The following is a 17,831-nucleotide window of genomic DNA, read 5'->3' on the forward strand; positions in this document are numbered from 1 at the left end:
ACCTGCATGGCCTCTGGCCACCTCTGCAGCTGCTCTTCTGGTCTCTGTAGTTCAAATGAAACAGTCACACAAGGCTTCTTTTCTGAAAAATCTCACTTTCCGAGGGTGACACAACACTCATACTGACTTTCTGAGTCCTTCTTGCCTGTTGGTTGGGAAAGTTCATGCCCACCTGCTGAATTAGGCGAGGTGAGCAGACTGCTAGCAGCCCAAGTGCCCTAAAACTATAAATGTGCTTTGTGCTGAGGTCACATGCAACTCGTGAAGGAAATGCCACTTCTCATTGAAATTCAGTGACCTAGGTTCCTCCAGTCTTGTGGTTTGCCCTCTGTAGGTCATTGCTTCATCCAGTAGTGCAAGACGAAGAATGAGGGCTCTATGGGAGGGGAGGCACGATGGCTGTGGAAACAGGATATGGGCCCCACATGGATTCACCCTGTGTCAGCTCTCAGTCAGGCAATGGCCACACTTATCTGCAAGGAGCTAGAATGCAGTCTGCAGACTTGAGAGGAAGTAAATATACAATTTTTGCCCCACCAGTTCTGTACCTGCTCCCAGGTAACCTGCCCTTCAATGAAGGGAAAAGAAGGGTGCACCTTCTATGGGGGCTCATTATATTGCCTGAGAAAGGTCAGGAACCATCTTATCCACTTGGGACCCACCACTGTGGCTTGAATGTGTCCCCCAGAGGTTGAGTGTTAGAAACTTACCCTTCGAGGCAGTGTTGAAAGGTGGGGTCTTTGCAAGTGATACAGTCATAAGGCTGTGCCCTTACAAGTGGCTTGATGCCTTTACTAGAGGGGTGGCAGTTACTCTGCAAATGGTCCTTGACCAGAGGAGGAGTCAGGCCCTGCCACCCCCTCACTCTCCTGCCCTTCTGCTTTCCCCCAGGTGATGGGCACAAAGGTTTTGATCAGGGAAGGCCTCAAATAAGGGAATGATATAAAACTAAAGCTTTCTGCATGGAGAAAGAATGGCCACCACAGCAGGAGCAGAAACAAAGGCAGCAGCAGACAAAGGCAGCATATCCCCAGGAGGCCAATCCCAAGGTCCTTGCAGCTAGGAAGGGGCTGGTTAGTCTGAGGCATGAGCTGGAAACCACATGGAGGTCAGGTTCTGGATGCTGTGGGTGGCATGCCGATTACTCTGGATCTATCTATAGATTCACAGATCCACATAGCTGTGTGTATGACAGGGTGCCTTCAGAAGGAGTTTCAGCAGAGAGTGGTCGTACTTGTGCCTTAGAGCCTTTCTCTGTTGCTTCTGGGATACAAAACAGTGAACCCATTTCTTACCCAGTGGTAACATGAAGAGGTCACTGAAGCACAGGATTAATTGCAGAGATGGAGTAGGAGCACCCATCTTGTTCAGAGTAAAAGAGGCGAGGACCTCAAAGTGAGCATCGACAGTAAAAATGGAAAGGAGGAAAGGGCACTAACTAGAGACAGTCTGTGGAGGAGGGTCTGATGGAACTGCCAGTGAATCAGAGGTAATGCAAGAGCTGAGTGAAAATTTCACAAGTTTTCAATTCAGAGATTGGGTAACTGCTGAAACTAGGAAGTACTAACAGAAGAGAAGCAGGTTTAAGGGCAAGCTCATAAGTACAACTCTGGATATGACTTTGAAATATCTATGTGGAGATATCCAGGAACTGACTGGAAGAATAGTTTTAGTACTTAGAAGAGAGGCTGGGGATAGACTCAGCTCTGATAGTGCCTTGGATCCTGTTCAGACCATCCACACACACCCAAGAACAGGACTCCAGGAATCAAAAGGTGGGCAACAGAGAGAGCAGTCAGAAAAGGTCAGTGGAGTTTCTGAATTGGAGCATTTTTTAAAAGATACAGTTGGTTACGTTCTTTTTAAAATGGAGAGACTTTAACAGGATAAAACTAAGCTAAGCATTAGACTTGGCTACTGCAGAGTTTTTAGAGACCATTGCAAATGCCGTGGGGGCAAAAGATGGTTGGGGGGTGGAGGCAGTAGCTTTGTTGAAAGAAGAATGAATATAGTATAGGACTTGCAATACTTGAAGGTGTTTCATTCTGAGGATAGGAAGAGGGAAGCAGAAAGGACCTGGAGGATTTGGAAAGGAACAAGTTTAAAGTACAAATGGGTGACTAGACTTCAAACAAGGCCAGAAAGATCTAATGAACATAAATGCTTGAAGGTGAATAGGAGCGAGGCTGAGGAAATACAGGGGAATCAGGGAAGCTAGTTTCAGATGATTGGTATTTGAAGCGGAGAAGCTATAGCGGGTCATAGGCAGTGAGGACAGACACCTGCTGTGGATGCTGACTAATGATGTGCCGCCTGGGATGGCCATGTCAATTTCTGTCTCACTGGGTTTTGGTAGAACCTATACTGTTCATACACTAATTTTTTAGTAACCTCTACAGTGGAGACAGGGGGAAAAAGAAAAAAGGACAGGGGTGGGTCAGACATATTGGTAACAGCTTGGCCAAACTGCAAAGGCATGAGGGGAGTCAGGGTGTTATAGGCATGGAGTTGAAATGGTTGTCTTGGGTCTGGGGTATCAGTCATTCTTGTGTTGAGGTGAGTGAATACTACAGACTGGCTAACTTACAAAGAATCAAGATTTATTTAGGGCTGGGGTTGTGACTCAGTGGTAGAGCAACTGCATATGTAAAGCACTCAGTACCACACAATAGAGAGAGAGTGAGAGCGCTATCATATCCATCTACAACTACAAAAAAATTTAAAAAGATTTGTTTAGCTTGTGGCTCTGGAAGCTGAGAGGTACAGAATAGAGGGGCTGTGTCTGGTGAAGGCCTTCTTGCTGGTGGGGTCACTCTGTAGAGTTCTAAGGCAGCATAGGACATCACATACAAGAGATGGCTCACCTGACTTTTAAACAGACCTACTTATAAAGTGACCACTTACCTGTTCATCCAGAAATCATGGATAGGTCCATGTAGTCATGAGGGCAGCCCTCGTGACCTAATCACCTCTTCAAGGGACCCCCTAGTCCGCTCTCTTGGAACCTCACAATGAAGATTAAATTTTAGCATGAGTTTTTTGGGGGTACACAAGCCATTGCATCCAGGTTCAGTGGTGCAGGGTGCAAATCCTGGAAGGAATCTGGGAAATCCAGACAACTAGAAGTTGTATACATGATGTGCTTTGGAACAGGTGCTACTGTAAAGTCCAAGGTAGATGGTAGACCCCAAGAACAGATCTTACCACTCACCATTGCGCTCCATGGGGCCAGGTTCTATGGTACATCTAATGGAAGTCAGTCTATCTGTGCAATGGAATTGCCACCTTTTAGATAGTTTAGAAATTTTCAGAATAAATTAAATTATGTATGAATGACCATTAGTTCTGCTTCTTTTCAAATCTTAATCATAAAGCAGTTAGAAAGAAAAAGAAGTGCATTTCTTTCAGAGTCCCTTGATAATCAATGAGAAATTTAGCCTAATGATTCAATTTGAATAAACATTCTCTTCAAGTGAATTCATTTAGATTCTTTATGGACATTGATTATTGATGAAATTTTCAAATGTGTGCTTTTAAGATTATTACCTGTGTTATTTCAATATAATTCAAAAGATTTTTTTATTTATACACACATACACACTTATACTTGGGAATCTCAATGGACAATGGGATTCCGAATGACATAAAATATTTAACCACAGCACCAGAGCCATTTGCAGTTTTAAAAAATAAAACAATATTCCAATGAATTGTCCATGTATAGCAACAAATCAGTAAGAAAGGACAAACCCGCATAGTGAAGTAGATAAATCAGATTTAGGCAGGCTAGTTTATTGAATTTAAATTGTGCCCAGTTGGCCCAAGAGCTATATATAAGCAATCCATCTTACGTTGTTAATGGAGGTTCTTGAAATCCACCTGATGTTTGCATTATTAAATTTCAGCCTAATGAGCTCTGCTAATACATATTGAAGATGGTTGTAAGGAGTAGAATGTGAATCTGAGCGGGATAATTTGAAAGAAACATAAGCCGAGCATTTTACATGACTCAAGGGGTATATCTACAATTACACATATAACCAAAATTGAATTTAAATGGAATTTCTATTATCCTTGTCCTTCTACTAGAGAGAATGAAGTGTAAATGAAGTAAAAGTCTTTAGAGTTACTGGTGGTTTGTTTTTATTATCTAATTTAATAGATTCTTGCAATGATACAAAGTGGCATAAAAGTTTTAATATTTCATGACTTTAAATGCAGTCTAAGTGTGCATAAAAGCCTGTAAAGGGAAGCAGATGTCCTTGTAATTGGATATAGCACTTAATAGCACCATCATATCAGTTTTATCCTTTAAGAAAAGTGTTAATATTGACAGTGAAGAAAAATCAGACTGAAGAAAAATAGTTTTATACGAGGCATATATTTTCTTTAAATTCCTCCTATAAGTCAGGTTTTAGACTTTTAAAGGATGTGTTGATTTTGAAGAGCAAAACATATGCAGAGCAAACTGAAGAGCAAGCATGCTTATTTTTTAAATCACAGTTTACATTGCCATTATCAGTATAACAAAGACTCATCCAAACTTTAATGCTGGCACAGTTTGACTCTTTTTTTTTTTTTTTTTTTGACGAGGCAATACTTTTTTAACTTAATATTTCATCAAGTATAATGCTATTAGAGACTTATTTTCACTTAGTTCACTCATCAGGCAGTGAGACAGCAATAAAGGAGAATCGCTCCTTTGAGACATTAATGCTTTGGAATAAATGATGTGCTAGAACAGAAATTTAATTAATTTACAGAGTATATTGATAGTCCCTTGTTACTGTGCTGTATATTTTTAATCTTCTTTAACATCTGTAGTAAAGTGTTTCAAAATCCTGCAGTCGAGCAACTAGTAGATGATTAAGTAATAAGGGAAGAGGCTTCTAGAGGGAGAGAATCTTCCTACCAAATACTGTCATACAAGACTAAAGAACCTCTGCTTGATGTGCAATGAGGAAGAGTATGCTGGCTGATTTGATACCACTCCACAGACAGTACAAGCTGCTTATATTTAAAATGCAAACTATGGTTTACAACTTCCTCCAAAGTTGACAACAGATGTCTGGCACAAGTCAGATGACTCATGGTGACCAGCAGTCTTCCCATTCCTAGGCCTTTGCCTAGCCTGTGCTTATACTCACTTTATTTTTTGTACAGAGATTATCTTGAACTAAGCTTCGAAGATTCTAAATAAGTATTCTGGATATTTATTCTGCATTAAAAAATGTACAGATGTATTTTAGATATTTAGCTGCCATGTGTCTTCTGACCACCTCACAGAAATAACTAACAAATTCCTACTTCCTTTTCTCAGTATTTTCATGCATAATTAATAATTAAATAAAAAATGTATAATAAGTAATACACACAAAATAAATACAGAAATTTCTTTGTTTTTGGTACAGCAAAAGCTGATGAAGCATTGAAAGCCAAAGAAAGAAACGAGGAAGAAGCAAAGAGAAGAAAGGAGGGAGGTAAAGGCCCATTTCATTGCTTTCCCTGAGGGGTCCCTGTATGGCATGGTTCTGACCCTGCAGAGCCTGTGCCTGTGCCCTGCATGGGCCTTACCTGTAAGTACCTTCTCTGCCTTGGACGCTGCTCTTTGCTGGCATAAGACTGCCTTTATGCATCCAATGATAGAACTTAGAGGATGTAAAATTAACACAGTAGAGCCGATATTGTTGTCTTTCCTTCTGACTTTTATCTTTATAATCAACACATTATCCAAATCAGTCTTGGAAATAATTGAATTTACCCACATCTTCAGGAGTATTTAGCAATGAAGAAAAGCCCTTATCAATACAACTCTTTAAAACGCTTTTAAGAGTGAGTTATGAAATCTGAAATGGGAAAAATTAGCCATGGTTCAAATTAAGAAATGTTCTCTCCTCTCAATAACATGTGGGCCATCTCTCCACGTGTTATGCAAGTAAGACTAACTCTGTCTCTACTTTGGTTTGCTGTATGTGATTGTTGTAGATGCAGCACAGAGGCTTCAGCACAGAGGCTCTACACATACTGTTACACATTACAGGGTGAGCCCCAGGCAGCTCCTCCTCAGTAAGTTAGGGCAGTGATGTGCTTGGACCGGCCATCATGCTACTTTTGCAGAAAAACTATTTCCATGAGCTTTTGAGAAGCTAAAGACTGGTAGTTGATGTATGAAAAAATGCTGGCTTTGAGTGCTGTTATCTAAGTCTAAAAGTTGGAATTTTTACCTTAATAATACATGTGTTTTACCAAAACAACCAGGAAAGAAATGTGCATGCTCAGCTTCTAGTTAGACACTTGAGAATCCAGGGGCACCTGAAGTGTTGGCCTGTGAAGGCTTAGAATTCCATTCATCTTGAGTCCCCAAAGCCACTCCATATAGAACCATGAAGGCTAAATGACAGGTCTCTACAGGTAGATGCCTTCCAACTGTGCAATGGATTTAGGCCTGTAGACAGTAAACGCGTATGATGATCTTACCTTATTTGGCCCCCATAAATCCCAGCTTATTCTCTTATCCAGGATCAACTAATTTGATGTCATACTGAAAAAAGAAACCAATTCCAAAGGCAAAAGTCCTCAATAGATTTCTCTTCTTTTGACTAATTAAAACATATGTATTGGCATTGTTACTAAGAAATCTATTCTGTTTCAGCTACACTTATGGTGTGCCTGCAGGACAAGTGGCTATGATCCTAGATGCAGAGTAATCTAAGCACATATAAGTACTTTTGCATTATGGTTGTTCTGATCCATGTGCTTAATGAATAACATAATGGCCTTTGTAAAACCAGGGTACTGCAGATCACAAGAGTAGTACTACTATCAACCAACAGTGAAAGTATATTGCAAGTTTAATGGGCAAGGTCCTGCTTTAGAGAAAGGACATGATGATATTGGCATAAACCTTCAAAAAGATCATCTAGAATCCACTGCAAGCTCAAGGTTAACCCAGCAATGGCTCAGATGGTGTAAACTTAAAAATGGGGGTGTTATTTATTACCCAAAATTATGACTTTTGGCTGGGCATGGTGGCACACACCTATAATAATCCTAGTGGCTTTGGGAGGCTGAGGCAGGAGGATCACACATTCAAAGCCAGCCTCAGCAATTTAGTGAGGCCCTAAACAACTTAGCAAAACCCTGTCTCAAAATTTTAAAAGAAGCAGGCTGAGGATGTGGCTCAGTGGTTAAGTGCTCCTGGGTTCAATCCCCAGGACCCAAAAAAGAAAAAAGATGTTGTAGTATTACTAATCTCATCCCATTAGTGCATATCTTACATAGAATCATCTTGATGCTGTTTTTATAAAAAGAAGGAAATGGATGGCACTAGAGCAGATTATGCTAAGTGAAGCTAACCAATCCCTAAAAAACAAATGCCAAATGTCATCTTTGATATAAGGAGAGCACTAAGAACAGAATGGGGGGAAGAGCATGAGAAGAAGATCACCATTAAACAGGGACAAGAGGGGGCAGGGAAAGAGAGAGAGAAGGGAAATTGCATGGCAAAGGAAGGAGACCCTCATTGTTATACAAAATTACATATAGGAGGAAGTGAGGGGAAAGGGGAAAAAAAAACAAGAGAGAAAAATGAATTACAGTAGATGGGGTAGAGAGAGAAGATGGGAGGGGAGGGGACGGGAGAGGAGGGGAGGGGAGGGGGGATAGTAGAGGATAGGAAAGGCAGCAGAATACAACAGACACTAGTATGGCAGTATGTAAAAAGTAGATGTGTAACCGATGTGAATCTGCAATATGTATACGGGGTAAAAATGGGAGTTCATTATCTGCTTGAATCAAATGTATGAAATATGATATGTCAAGAGCTTTGTAATGTTTTGAACAACTAATAATAATAAAAAAATTTAAATTAAAAGAAAAAAAAGAAGGGCACTGATAGTAACCACAGATTTCAAAAATTCTAGGTATTTATTATTATGAAAATGTATAATGTCCTAGTGAAAGAAGTTTTCTAAAATACTTTAGAATCCTATATTTATATGTTGACAATTGACATTTTAATAGTTTTTTCATTAAATTAGTTCAAAGTATTTTTAAGAAGGTACTTTGTTAAGAATTTAAGTAACTACACATTCTTGAACATTACCTTGTGATTCTTTTAAAAGTACTCTTTAATTTAGCTTTTTTAACCAAGTCAAATCATCTTTGTACTTAGTATGTAATATACATTCAGTACCTGAGAACTTAATTTAGTACCTGAGAATAGTCGAAGAAGTATATCCCTATATTCATAGCTGTTTTAATTAGTATCTAAGTCTGCTGTCCTAACTAGAGTATAAATTCCAGGATTATAGAAGACCTAGTGCCCACAATGTTTAACATGGAATAGAAACTCAAGTTTCTTGAATTGTTACAGGAATGAATGAATAAATGAGGAGCCAATTTCTCTTTATTCTTTTAAATCCATGCTTAAGAGGCGCACCTTGAGCTTAGAGTGGATTTTAGGTCATCTGCTTGAAAGTATGAGCCAGTGACATCATGTCCCTTCTCTAAGGCAAGACCTTGCCTACTAAGTGATGGTTCAGGGGATTGACAGCCATGCAGATGAAACCAGAAGGGTCAAAGTGCTCCAATATTTGCTAATGGGGATTTATTTTTACCTGAACTCGCTGACTTTTCTGTGCAACACCACCTGCGAAAAGAAAATTAGTACTGCAAATGTTGGGAAAAAATTCTACTACTTAAATAACCTACACAGCACTAATTTCAAAAGATGAAAGGTATGTTTTTCATTCTTGAGGTTTCCTTTGTTTATTATTTTTAAGAAAAAGTAAATCATTTGATAGAGTATTTGTTGTTGCTGTTTGCTTCTAAAAAGATTTTAATGGATTATCTGAATACTTGAATGTTATCAAATTAGCATTTTCCTGAAAGTGATTAATGTATGAGCTACATTTATTTTATTTCATATAATTAGCGTAGCTGCAAATTGAAACTTGAGATATATCAGTATGTGTATGTACTTCTGTATTTAGAAGAATAATAATCCTTTATTTCCAATTTAAAAACCACTAGTAATTTGCTCTGTCACATCATTTATACAATTTATCTCTTGATTTCTCAGCATGCTGATATGCAGCACAGGGTTGAAAGCATTGTTCAAATGTAGACAAATGCTGTCTATCTGGCTCCTTTTATCCAGGCCCTGTTATCTCAAAAACACTATTGTTTTAGCACAGCAAAATATAAATTCATTCTTTCATGCAGTTCTTTCCTTTGAGTATTCTTAAATCAATATCATAATTATGTTTGCAAGTATTGTGTCCAGGATGGAAGTCAAGTACTCACCAACTGCAGGCACCTGATTCTCCTTCCACCCTGTGAGTGTCAGGCCCTGTTAGAGTGCTCCTTGTGGTCCTGGGGAGCTCAACTGGCTTCCACTGATTGAAGACCACTTGAGGTTTGGTGAAGAGCCAGCCCTCTTTCTTGAACCAGTTGCTCTGATTACTTTAGTTGAATTATATAAAGGATACCTTTTAGTAAAGAGTAAACTAAGTATTTAAAGTTGAGGTTTATACTTTTCATTTTTAAATGGAAATGCTTTTCTTTTTAATTCTAGATTAGAGTTTAGGAAAAGTAAGTAATATTAGAGTTCTGTTTTCTTTCTTATTCTTTCATCTAATATTTGAGTTTGGCTTTCTCATTTTCTTTGTGTATGTTTGAAAATATTCTAACTACATTTTTAAAATAAATAATTAAAATTGTCTCAACATCTATCCACTTGATTTCTTTCTCCATTATGGAATGCTTTAGCATAACTGCTTAGGTTTTCTTGATGCTATTTTTATATAATTTAGTATGCTTTTAAGGGTGCTAAGTTTGTTTTAAATCTGTGTATAACATAATAGTCTTTCCTTGCATTTAACTTCTTTCTAATATGAATTTCTTATTTGTGGTATAAATACAGTAGCTTTTGAATTCTTTTCCCCCTTGTGTTTATTCAAATAGCTCCATCCCTCTGTTAATTTTTTTATTTCAAATATTTTTGTTTCCAAAAGCGCTAGGCAGCCCATTCTAAATTATTCATGAAAATGGTGGACAGTGGAAATGTGAACATAACAAGAGGCAGTCCAAATTAAGGCTTAGAGAATACCCAAGTCTCATTTGTTTAAGTTGAAATTCATCAACTCTTTGCCACAACTGATTGACAAGAAGTAAAACAGATCAGTCTTAATTTCTTCCTCTCTCCCTTCTTCCCTCCCTCCTTTCTTTCCTTCCTTTCTTCTTTCCTTCCTTTTCTTCCTCCTTCCCTCCTCCCTCCCTCCCTCCTCTTTTCCTCTTTTCTTCCTGACTTCACTAGATCTAAGCATCTGATTTCTCAGGGCCCATTCCCTAAGATCTTGCCCATCCCCTCTTGGTGCCTTTTGGTTCATGTCACTCACAGAGTGTGAACTGTTACACTCCCTTCTTTTCCCTAACACCAACCTTCTTTTCCCTAACACCAAACACCCAGAGAACAAGATGAATGCTTGGAATTCTTATGCATCTTGGGTTTCTTCTGGGGTTCTTTATACAAAGGTCAGAGTAAAGTTAAGAGGGAGAAGTTACAGGCATATGGGATCATTCAGGAGTCACTGTTTATTCCACAGGCATGCTGGTATAGGGTCAGAGATTAAAAGATTGCCTTCTCTAGCTCTTGTCCTGAACTGGCTACCCCTTGTCATGCAGCATTGCTTTCTTAGATATAAGTACAAGCAGAATGTCCCCACCTCCAACTTTGACTTTATTAGGTGATTCCATTGCAAGATTTAAAATATGTCTTCAGAAAATTAGTGTTTCCAGGGCTGGGGTTGTGGCTCAGTGGCAGAGCACTTGCCTCACATATGTGAGGTACTGGGTTCGATCCTCAGTATCACATAAAAATAAATAAAGATATTGTTTCCATCTACAACTAAAAATATATTTTAAAAAAGAAAAAAAAATCAGTGTTTCCTATGTATCAGGTATAATAATTCCACATCTTTCATAATGTAGTATTTTTTAATGTCTGCAGTCTTCTAGTATATCAGCCCTTATGTGAGAGTACTATCTTCTTAGAAGAAAATTAATCAAGCAGATTAATTTTCTTAGCTTGTTTGCATCCCTTTATGACCCATTTTCCCTCTAGTTCTTTTAGTCAAAAACCACTGAAGAACACTCAGGCATTTATCCCACCATCTGCCTTATTTCCCTCTGCAGTTGTTTGTCGTGCATGGTCCCTTTGGTTCCATGTCTATGAGAGCTGATTGCTAAATATTTTAACTTCCACCTTGTATATCCTCCTATCTGTGTCGTATTATGGAGCACCACCTATTTGTTCTCAGTTCTGATGCTTCAATGAAATATGTGCTTGTTTATTTATTTATTTATTTATGTTTACTAGTTTATTTTTAACTTCAGGTTTTTTGATTTTTGTTTTTGTTTTTTTAACAAAAATGATTCAGTACTGATGTTCAGCTATATTCTTATGGATCTGGAAGCAGTTTAGATTCCATTTTGCTTATTTTCAGTTAAGATGTTCTTATACATGAAATGCAGACATACTGGCATTTATTTAACCATTGTTGGGCCTCTAGTGGCCAACTATCATTTATTCCTTAAATTTAAATATTTTCTGTTCTCTACGAACAAATTTAAGACCAACTTGAAGCTGCAGGCTTTCCATTCAACCCGATATTTCCAACATAAATTAAAGATGTGGAAGCTGACATACACTTCAATGCACACACCATGTGCCCCCAGGGAGGCAGGGCAGCCCAATGAACCCTGGTGCTCAGGGCAGGCAGTCCCCGCTCACTCCAGCTGCAGCCAGGGGCTCCCAGGCCCTCGATCTTGGCTTGGTGGACAGAAAATGCACATGGAAGCAGATGAGTGATAACAACCCATTTACCTTATGATACAGTTGTGATAACAGCAAAATAAGGCTGTCTCATGTGCTCCGTAAGGTATTGGTTATTGCCCTGTTTTTGATCGTCTTTTTCATTTTAGCACAGTTTTGTATACCTTACATAGTACATATCTTTGCTGACCAGAAAGACATGACTCATTCTTGCTCTATGGAACCTGTACTTAACTTAGGCAGGCATGACTAAGGAACTGGAAGTGGTAGCAGACAGTACAGGACAATACATAGTTGTGAATTAAATGTTTGGAGATTACTAAATTAGATCTAAGTTTACAAGAAAACAAGACATCTTTTTTTAAAAAAATTAGATGAATTGGCTTCATTGAAATTCTAAGTTCCTTATCCTCTTTTTCTTTCCAACATTAGGATGAAATTCATTTCACTGACCAAGTTTTCTGTGTTCTTATGGAAGCAGTTAAGTACTAGCAAAGAAGTAGCTCTGTTTGATCATACTATTCCTCTGAGAAAAAATTACTTTCTACGAGTACACTTTATAATTTTTCAAGTTAGTTCTAAGTAACTCAAATTTTAAAACCTGTACAATTTTACCTTTAAAATTTCTGGTTTTTTTTTTTTTTTCTCAGTTAAGCAGCATTATCTTGATTCTATAATCCTGACATAAGAACACTCATTAGTGAGTACTCTCCTGCTTTTTGATTCAGATGCAGTTATTTTTAAAGAAGACTGGCATAGTGACTAAGAATATTTTTCAAGAGCCAAATTTTCTAAATTTGTTTGTCACTAGCTATGTACTCTTAAACTGTGCCTCAATTTCTTTATTTGTGTGATGAAGCTATGGAAATTATCAACTCACCAGAGTTAATATATGTAAATCACTTCAAATAGTTCCTAGCAGGTAATACCTATTATAAAGGACTCTGCCATATTTTTTTCCTTCATAAAATTTTACTTATTTTTACCTTCATAGCATCCCTAATATTTTAGTATAAAAATATAAGATACTCTTGTATTCTTCCTTTCTTTATATATATGTGTGTGTGTGTGTGTGTGTGTGTGTGTGTGTGTGTATTTTAGTTATAGATGGAGGCAATACCTTTATTTTGTTTATTTACTGTTATGTGGTGCTGAGGATTCAACCCAGGACCTCACATGTGCTAGGCAAGTGCTGTACCACAGAACTACAACCCAAGCCCCTTGTATTCTTTAACACTTAAAAATGAATATTCATTTAATTTCTTTTGTCTGTCTAATTGCTCTGGCCAGGATTTCAAGAACTATGTTAAATAGAAGTGGTGAAAGAGGGCATCCCTGTCTTGTTCCAGATTTTAGAGGGAATGCCTTTAATTTTTCTCCATTTAGAATGATGTTGGCCTGAGGCTTAGCGTAGATAGCCTTTACGATGGTTAGATATGTTCCTGTTATCTCTAGTTTTTCTAGTGTTTTGAACATAAAAGGGTGCTGTGTTTTGTTAAATGCTTTTTCTGCATCTGTTGAGATGATCATATGATTCTTATCTTTGAGTCTATTAATGTGATGAATTACATTTTTTGATTTCTGTATGTTGAACCAACCTTGCATCCCTGGGATGATTCCCACTTGATCGTGGTGCACAATCTTTTCGATATGTTTCTGTATTCGATTTGCCAGAATTTTATTGAAGATTTTTGCATCTATGTTCATTAGAAATATTGGTCTAAAGTTTTCTTTCTTTGATGTGTCTTTGCATGATTTTGGGATCAGGGTGATATTGGCCTCATAGAATGAGTTTGAAAATGCTCCCTCTTTTTCTATTTTCTGAGGAAAAGAAGAACTTAAATTAGCACTACTTGTTATGATATGATTCTATACCTAGAAGAGCCAAAAAGCTCCACCAGAAAACTTCTAGAACTAGTAAATGAATTCAGCAAAGTAGCAGGATATAAAATCAACACCCATAAATCAAAAGCATTTCTGTATATCAGTGACAAATCCTCTGAGAAGGAAATGAGGAAAACTACCCCATTTACAATAGCCTCAAAAAAATAAAAATAAAAATACTTGGGAATCAACTTAATGAAAGAGGTGAAAGATCTATACAATGAAAACTACAGGACCCTAAAGAAAGGAAATCAAAGAAGACCTTATAAGATGGAAAAGATCTACCTTGCTCTTGAATAGACAGAATTAATATTTTTAAAGTGACCATATTACCAAAAGAACTCTACAGATTTAATGCAATTCTGATCAAAATCCCAATGGCATTCCTCATAGAAATAGAAAAAGCAATCATGAAATTCATCTGGAAAAATAAGAGACTCAGAATGGCTAATTTTATCAGATCATAATGGAATGAAATTGGAAATCAATGATAAAATAAAAAATAAAAATTACTCCAACTGCAATCCCTTAGCAGGAAGAGTAAAACAGGTGGCATCACTATACCAGACCTTAAACTATACTATAGAGAAATAGTAACAAAAACAGCATTGTATTGGTACCAAAACAGACTGGTAGACCAATGGTACAGAATAGAGGACCCAGAGACTTAACTACAAAATTACAATTATCTTACATTAGACAAAGGTGCCAAAAACATGCATTGGAGAAAAGATAGCCTCTTCAACAAATAGTGCTGGGAAAACTGGAAATCCATATACAACAAAATGAAATTAAACTCTTATCTCTCACCATGCACAAAACTCAAAAGTAGATCAAGGACCTAGGAATTAAACTAGAGATTCTGTGTCTAATAGAAGAAAAAGTAGGCCCTAATCTCCATCAGGTGGGATTAAGCCCCATCTTCCTTAATAAGACTCCAGTAGCACAAGAATTAAAACCAAGAATCAATAAATGGGTTGGATTCAAACTAAAAAGTTTCTTCTTAGCAAAAGAAACAATCTGTGAGGTGAGCAGAGAGCCTACATCCTGGGAGCAAATTTTTACCCCTCATACATCAGATAGAGCACTAATCTCTAGGGTATATAAAGAACTCAAAAAGCTAAACACCAAAAAAACAAGTAACCCAATCAATAAATGGACCTAGAACCTTGAACAGACACTTCTCAAAAGAGGATATACAAAAATCAAAAAATATATGAATAAAAATATTCATCATCTCTAGCAATTAGAAAAATGCAAATCAAAATTTCTCTAATAATCATCTCACTCCAGTCAGAATGGCAGGTATTATGAAGACAAACAACAATAAGTGTTGGCAAGGATGTGGAGGAAAAGGTACACTCACTGTGGAAAAGGTACTTACATTGCTGGTGGGATTGCAAATTGGTGCAGCCAATATGGAAAGCAGTATGGATATTCCTTGGAAATCTGGGAATGGAACCACCATTTGACCCAGCTATTATACTCCTCGATCAATACCCAAAGGACTTAAAATCAACATACTACAGGGACACAGCCACACAGTGTTTATAGTAGCACAATTCACAAAAGCTAAACTGCAGAACCAACCTAGATGCCCTTTAGTAGTTGAATGGATAAAAAAAAAAAAAGTGGCATATATACACAATGGAATTTTACTCAGCAGTAAAAGAAAATAAAATCATGCCTTTTGCAGGTAAATGGATGGCGTTGGAGAAGATAATGCTAAGTGAAGCTAACCAATCCCAAAAAATCAAATGTTGAATATTTTTTCTGCTGTAAGGAGGTTGATTCATAGTGGGGTAGGGATGGGAAAAATAGACGAACTCTAGATAGGGCTGAGGGGTGAGAGGGAAAGGGAGGGGTAGGAAGTTAGCAAGGATGGTGGAATGTAATGGACATCATTACCCAAAGTACATGTATGAAGACACGAATTGGTGTCAACTTTATATACAACCAGAGATATGAAAAAATGTATATGTGTAATAGAATTGTAATGCATTCTGCTGTCATTTACTTTTTTTAAAAATCAACAATATAAATAAATAAATGCTATCCAGGGGCTAGGGTTGTGGCTCAGTGTTAGAGCTCATGAGTTAGCATGTGTGAGTCACTGGGTTCAATCCTCAGCACCACCTAAAAATAAAATTAAAAAGTATTGTATCCACCTACAATTAAAAAATAAATGTTTTTTAAAAATGATATACGGGGCTGGGAATGTGGTTTAGTGGTAGAGTACTTGCCTAGGATGTGTGAGGCACTACATTCAATTCTCAGGACATATAAATAAACGAATAAAATAAAGGTCCATCAACATCTAAACAAAATTTTAAAAAATGAATATCCATATGTAGATCAATGAGACTAGACCCCTATCTCTTACCCTGCAGAAAAGTCAACTCAAAATGGATTGAAGCCCTAGGAATCAGACCAGAAACTGTGTGACTCCTAGAAACAAATGTAAGGTTAACACTCCAGCCTATAGGCTCAGGAAATGACTTTCTCAATCAAACTCCTAAAGCTCAGGAAATAATGCAAAGAGTTAATAAACAAGATAGCATCAAGCTGAAAAGCTTTTGCACAGTAAAGAAAACAATTAGGATGTGAAGAGAGAACCTAGAGAATGGGAGAAAATCTTTGCTAAGTACTCTTCTAATAGAGGATTAATATCTAGTATAAATAAAGAAAAAAAATCAAATAACCAAATTAATAAATAGGAAAATGAATTAAACAGATACTTCTCAATAAATGCAAATGGCTAACAAATATATAAAAAATGTTCAACATTACTAACAATTAGGGAAATGCAAATCAAAACTACACTAAGATTCATCTCACACAGGTCAGAATGGCAGTCATCAAGAATATAGGAAAGGCAGCAGAATACAACAGACACTAGTATGGCAATATGTAAATCAATGGATGTGCAACTGATGTGATTCTGCAATCTGTATACGGGGTAAAAATGGGAGTTCATATCCCACTTGAATCAAAGTGTGAAATATGATATATCAAGAACTATGTAATGTTTTGAACAACCAACAATAAAAATTAATTTTAAAAAAAGAATAAAAATTGTGAATGCTGGAGAGTATATGGAGAAAAAGAAACACTTTTACACTCTTGATGAGATTGTAAATTAGTACAACCACTATGGAAATCAGTATGAAGATTTCTCAAAATACTAGACATGGAACCACACTATGATCCATCTATTCCGCTCCTTGGTATTTATCCTGAAGAAGTCAAGTCATCATTACAGTGATATGCATATCTTCCTGTCACTGGTCTGGTCAATTAGTCACTCGGCTACCTCAGTCACGGTGGGTAGAGACACGGAATCAACACACAGCCTTCGGGAGCTGGTGAGAAAACTGGCTGGTGACAAACCTCAGTCAATGTCCAGTAGCTCAGTTCATTTTTGGAATGCACACAACTGTTATAGGGTTCGAGTGGGGTGTGCCTGTCGATCATACATAATCAAGATAATATCCATAAGCCAATCATCTTCTGCCTAATGTAACCACACTGTGAGGAAACTCTAAATATTGCTGTTGTGGTGGAAAGCAATCTGGAAGGGTCTTTGTCCCTAAGGGAAGGGGCTTACTGAGTCAGGTATTTCATGCCCTGAAGCCCCTGATCTCGGTTTTCTGGCCCAGTAGTTTGGCAACGCTAACCACAAGTGCTGAGGATGTGGTTTCACTGACGGCTCACTAGAGCAGAGCACCCCATCCTGCAGGTGGTCCTTTCAGGCCTGAACGAATGTGGATTCTTCAAGCACTCCAAGCTGCTCGTAGCTGCTAGCTGCGACTGAAAGTTATTCCAACAGTGATATATACATACCCATGTTTATAGCAGCATAATTCACAATAGCCAAACTATAGAATCAGCCTAGATGTCCATTAATTGGTAAATGAATAAAGAAAATATGGTATATGTACACCATGGAGTTTTTTTACTCAACCATAAAGAAGAATGAAATTATGTCATTTGCAGGAGAATGGATACAACTTAAGAGCATTACATTTAAGTGAAATAAGCCAGATTCAGAAAATTAAAGGCCATGTTTTCTCATATGTGGAAACTAGGGCAAAGAAAAAGAAGGTGTGCA

At 37.5% G+C, this 17,831-nt stretch overlaps 1 protein-coding gene across 1 annotated transcript in view; it reads left to right on the forward strand.

Annotated features, from left to right (window-relative positions):
* The window catches only part of Rsrc1 (arginine and serine rich coiled-coil 1), a 371,119-nt gene that overhangs the window by 290,317 nt on the left and 62,971 nt on the right, over positions 1–17,831 (forward strand). The window contains exon 7 of the mRNA XM_076867056.2: positions 5,412–5,480. Coding sequence (XP_076723171.1) covers positions 5,412–5,480 — 69 coding nt within the window. The remainder of the gene's footprint in view (positions 1–5,411; positions 5,481–17,831) is intronic.

Source organism: Callospermophilus lateralis, chromosome 10, assembly GCF_048772815.1.
Source record: "Callospermophilus lateralis isolate mCalLat2 chromosome 10, mCalLat2.hap1, whole genome shotgun sequence".
NCBI classification, from domain to species: Eukaryota; Metazoa; Chordata; class Mammalia; order Rodentia; family Sciuridae; genus Callospermophilus; species Callospermophilus lateralis.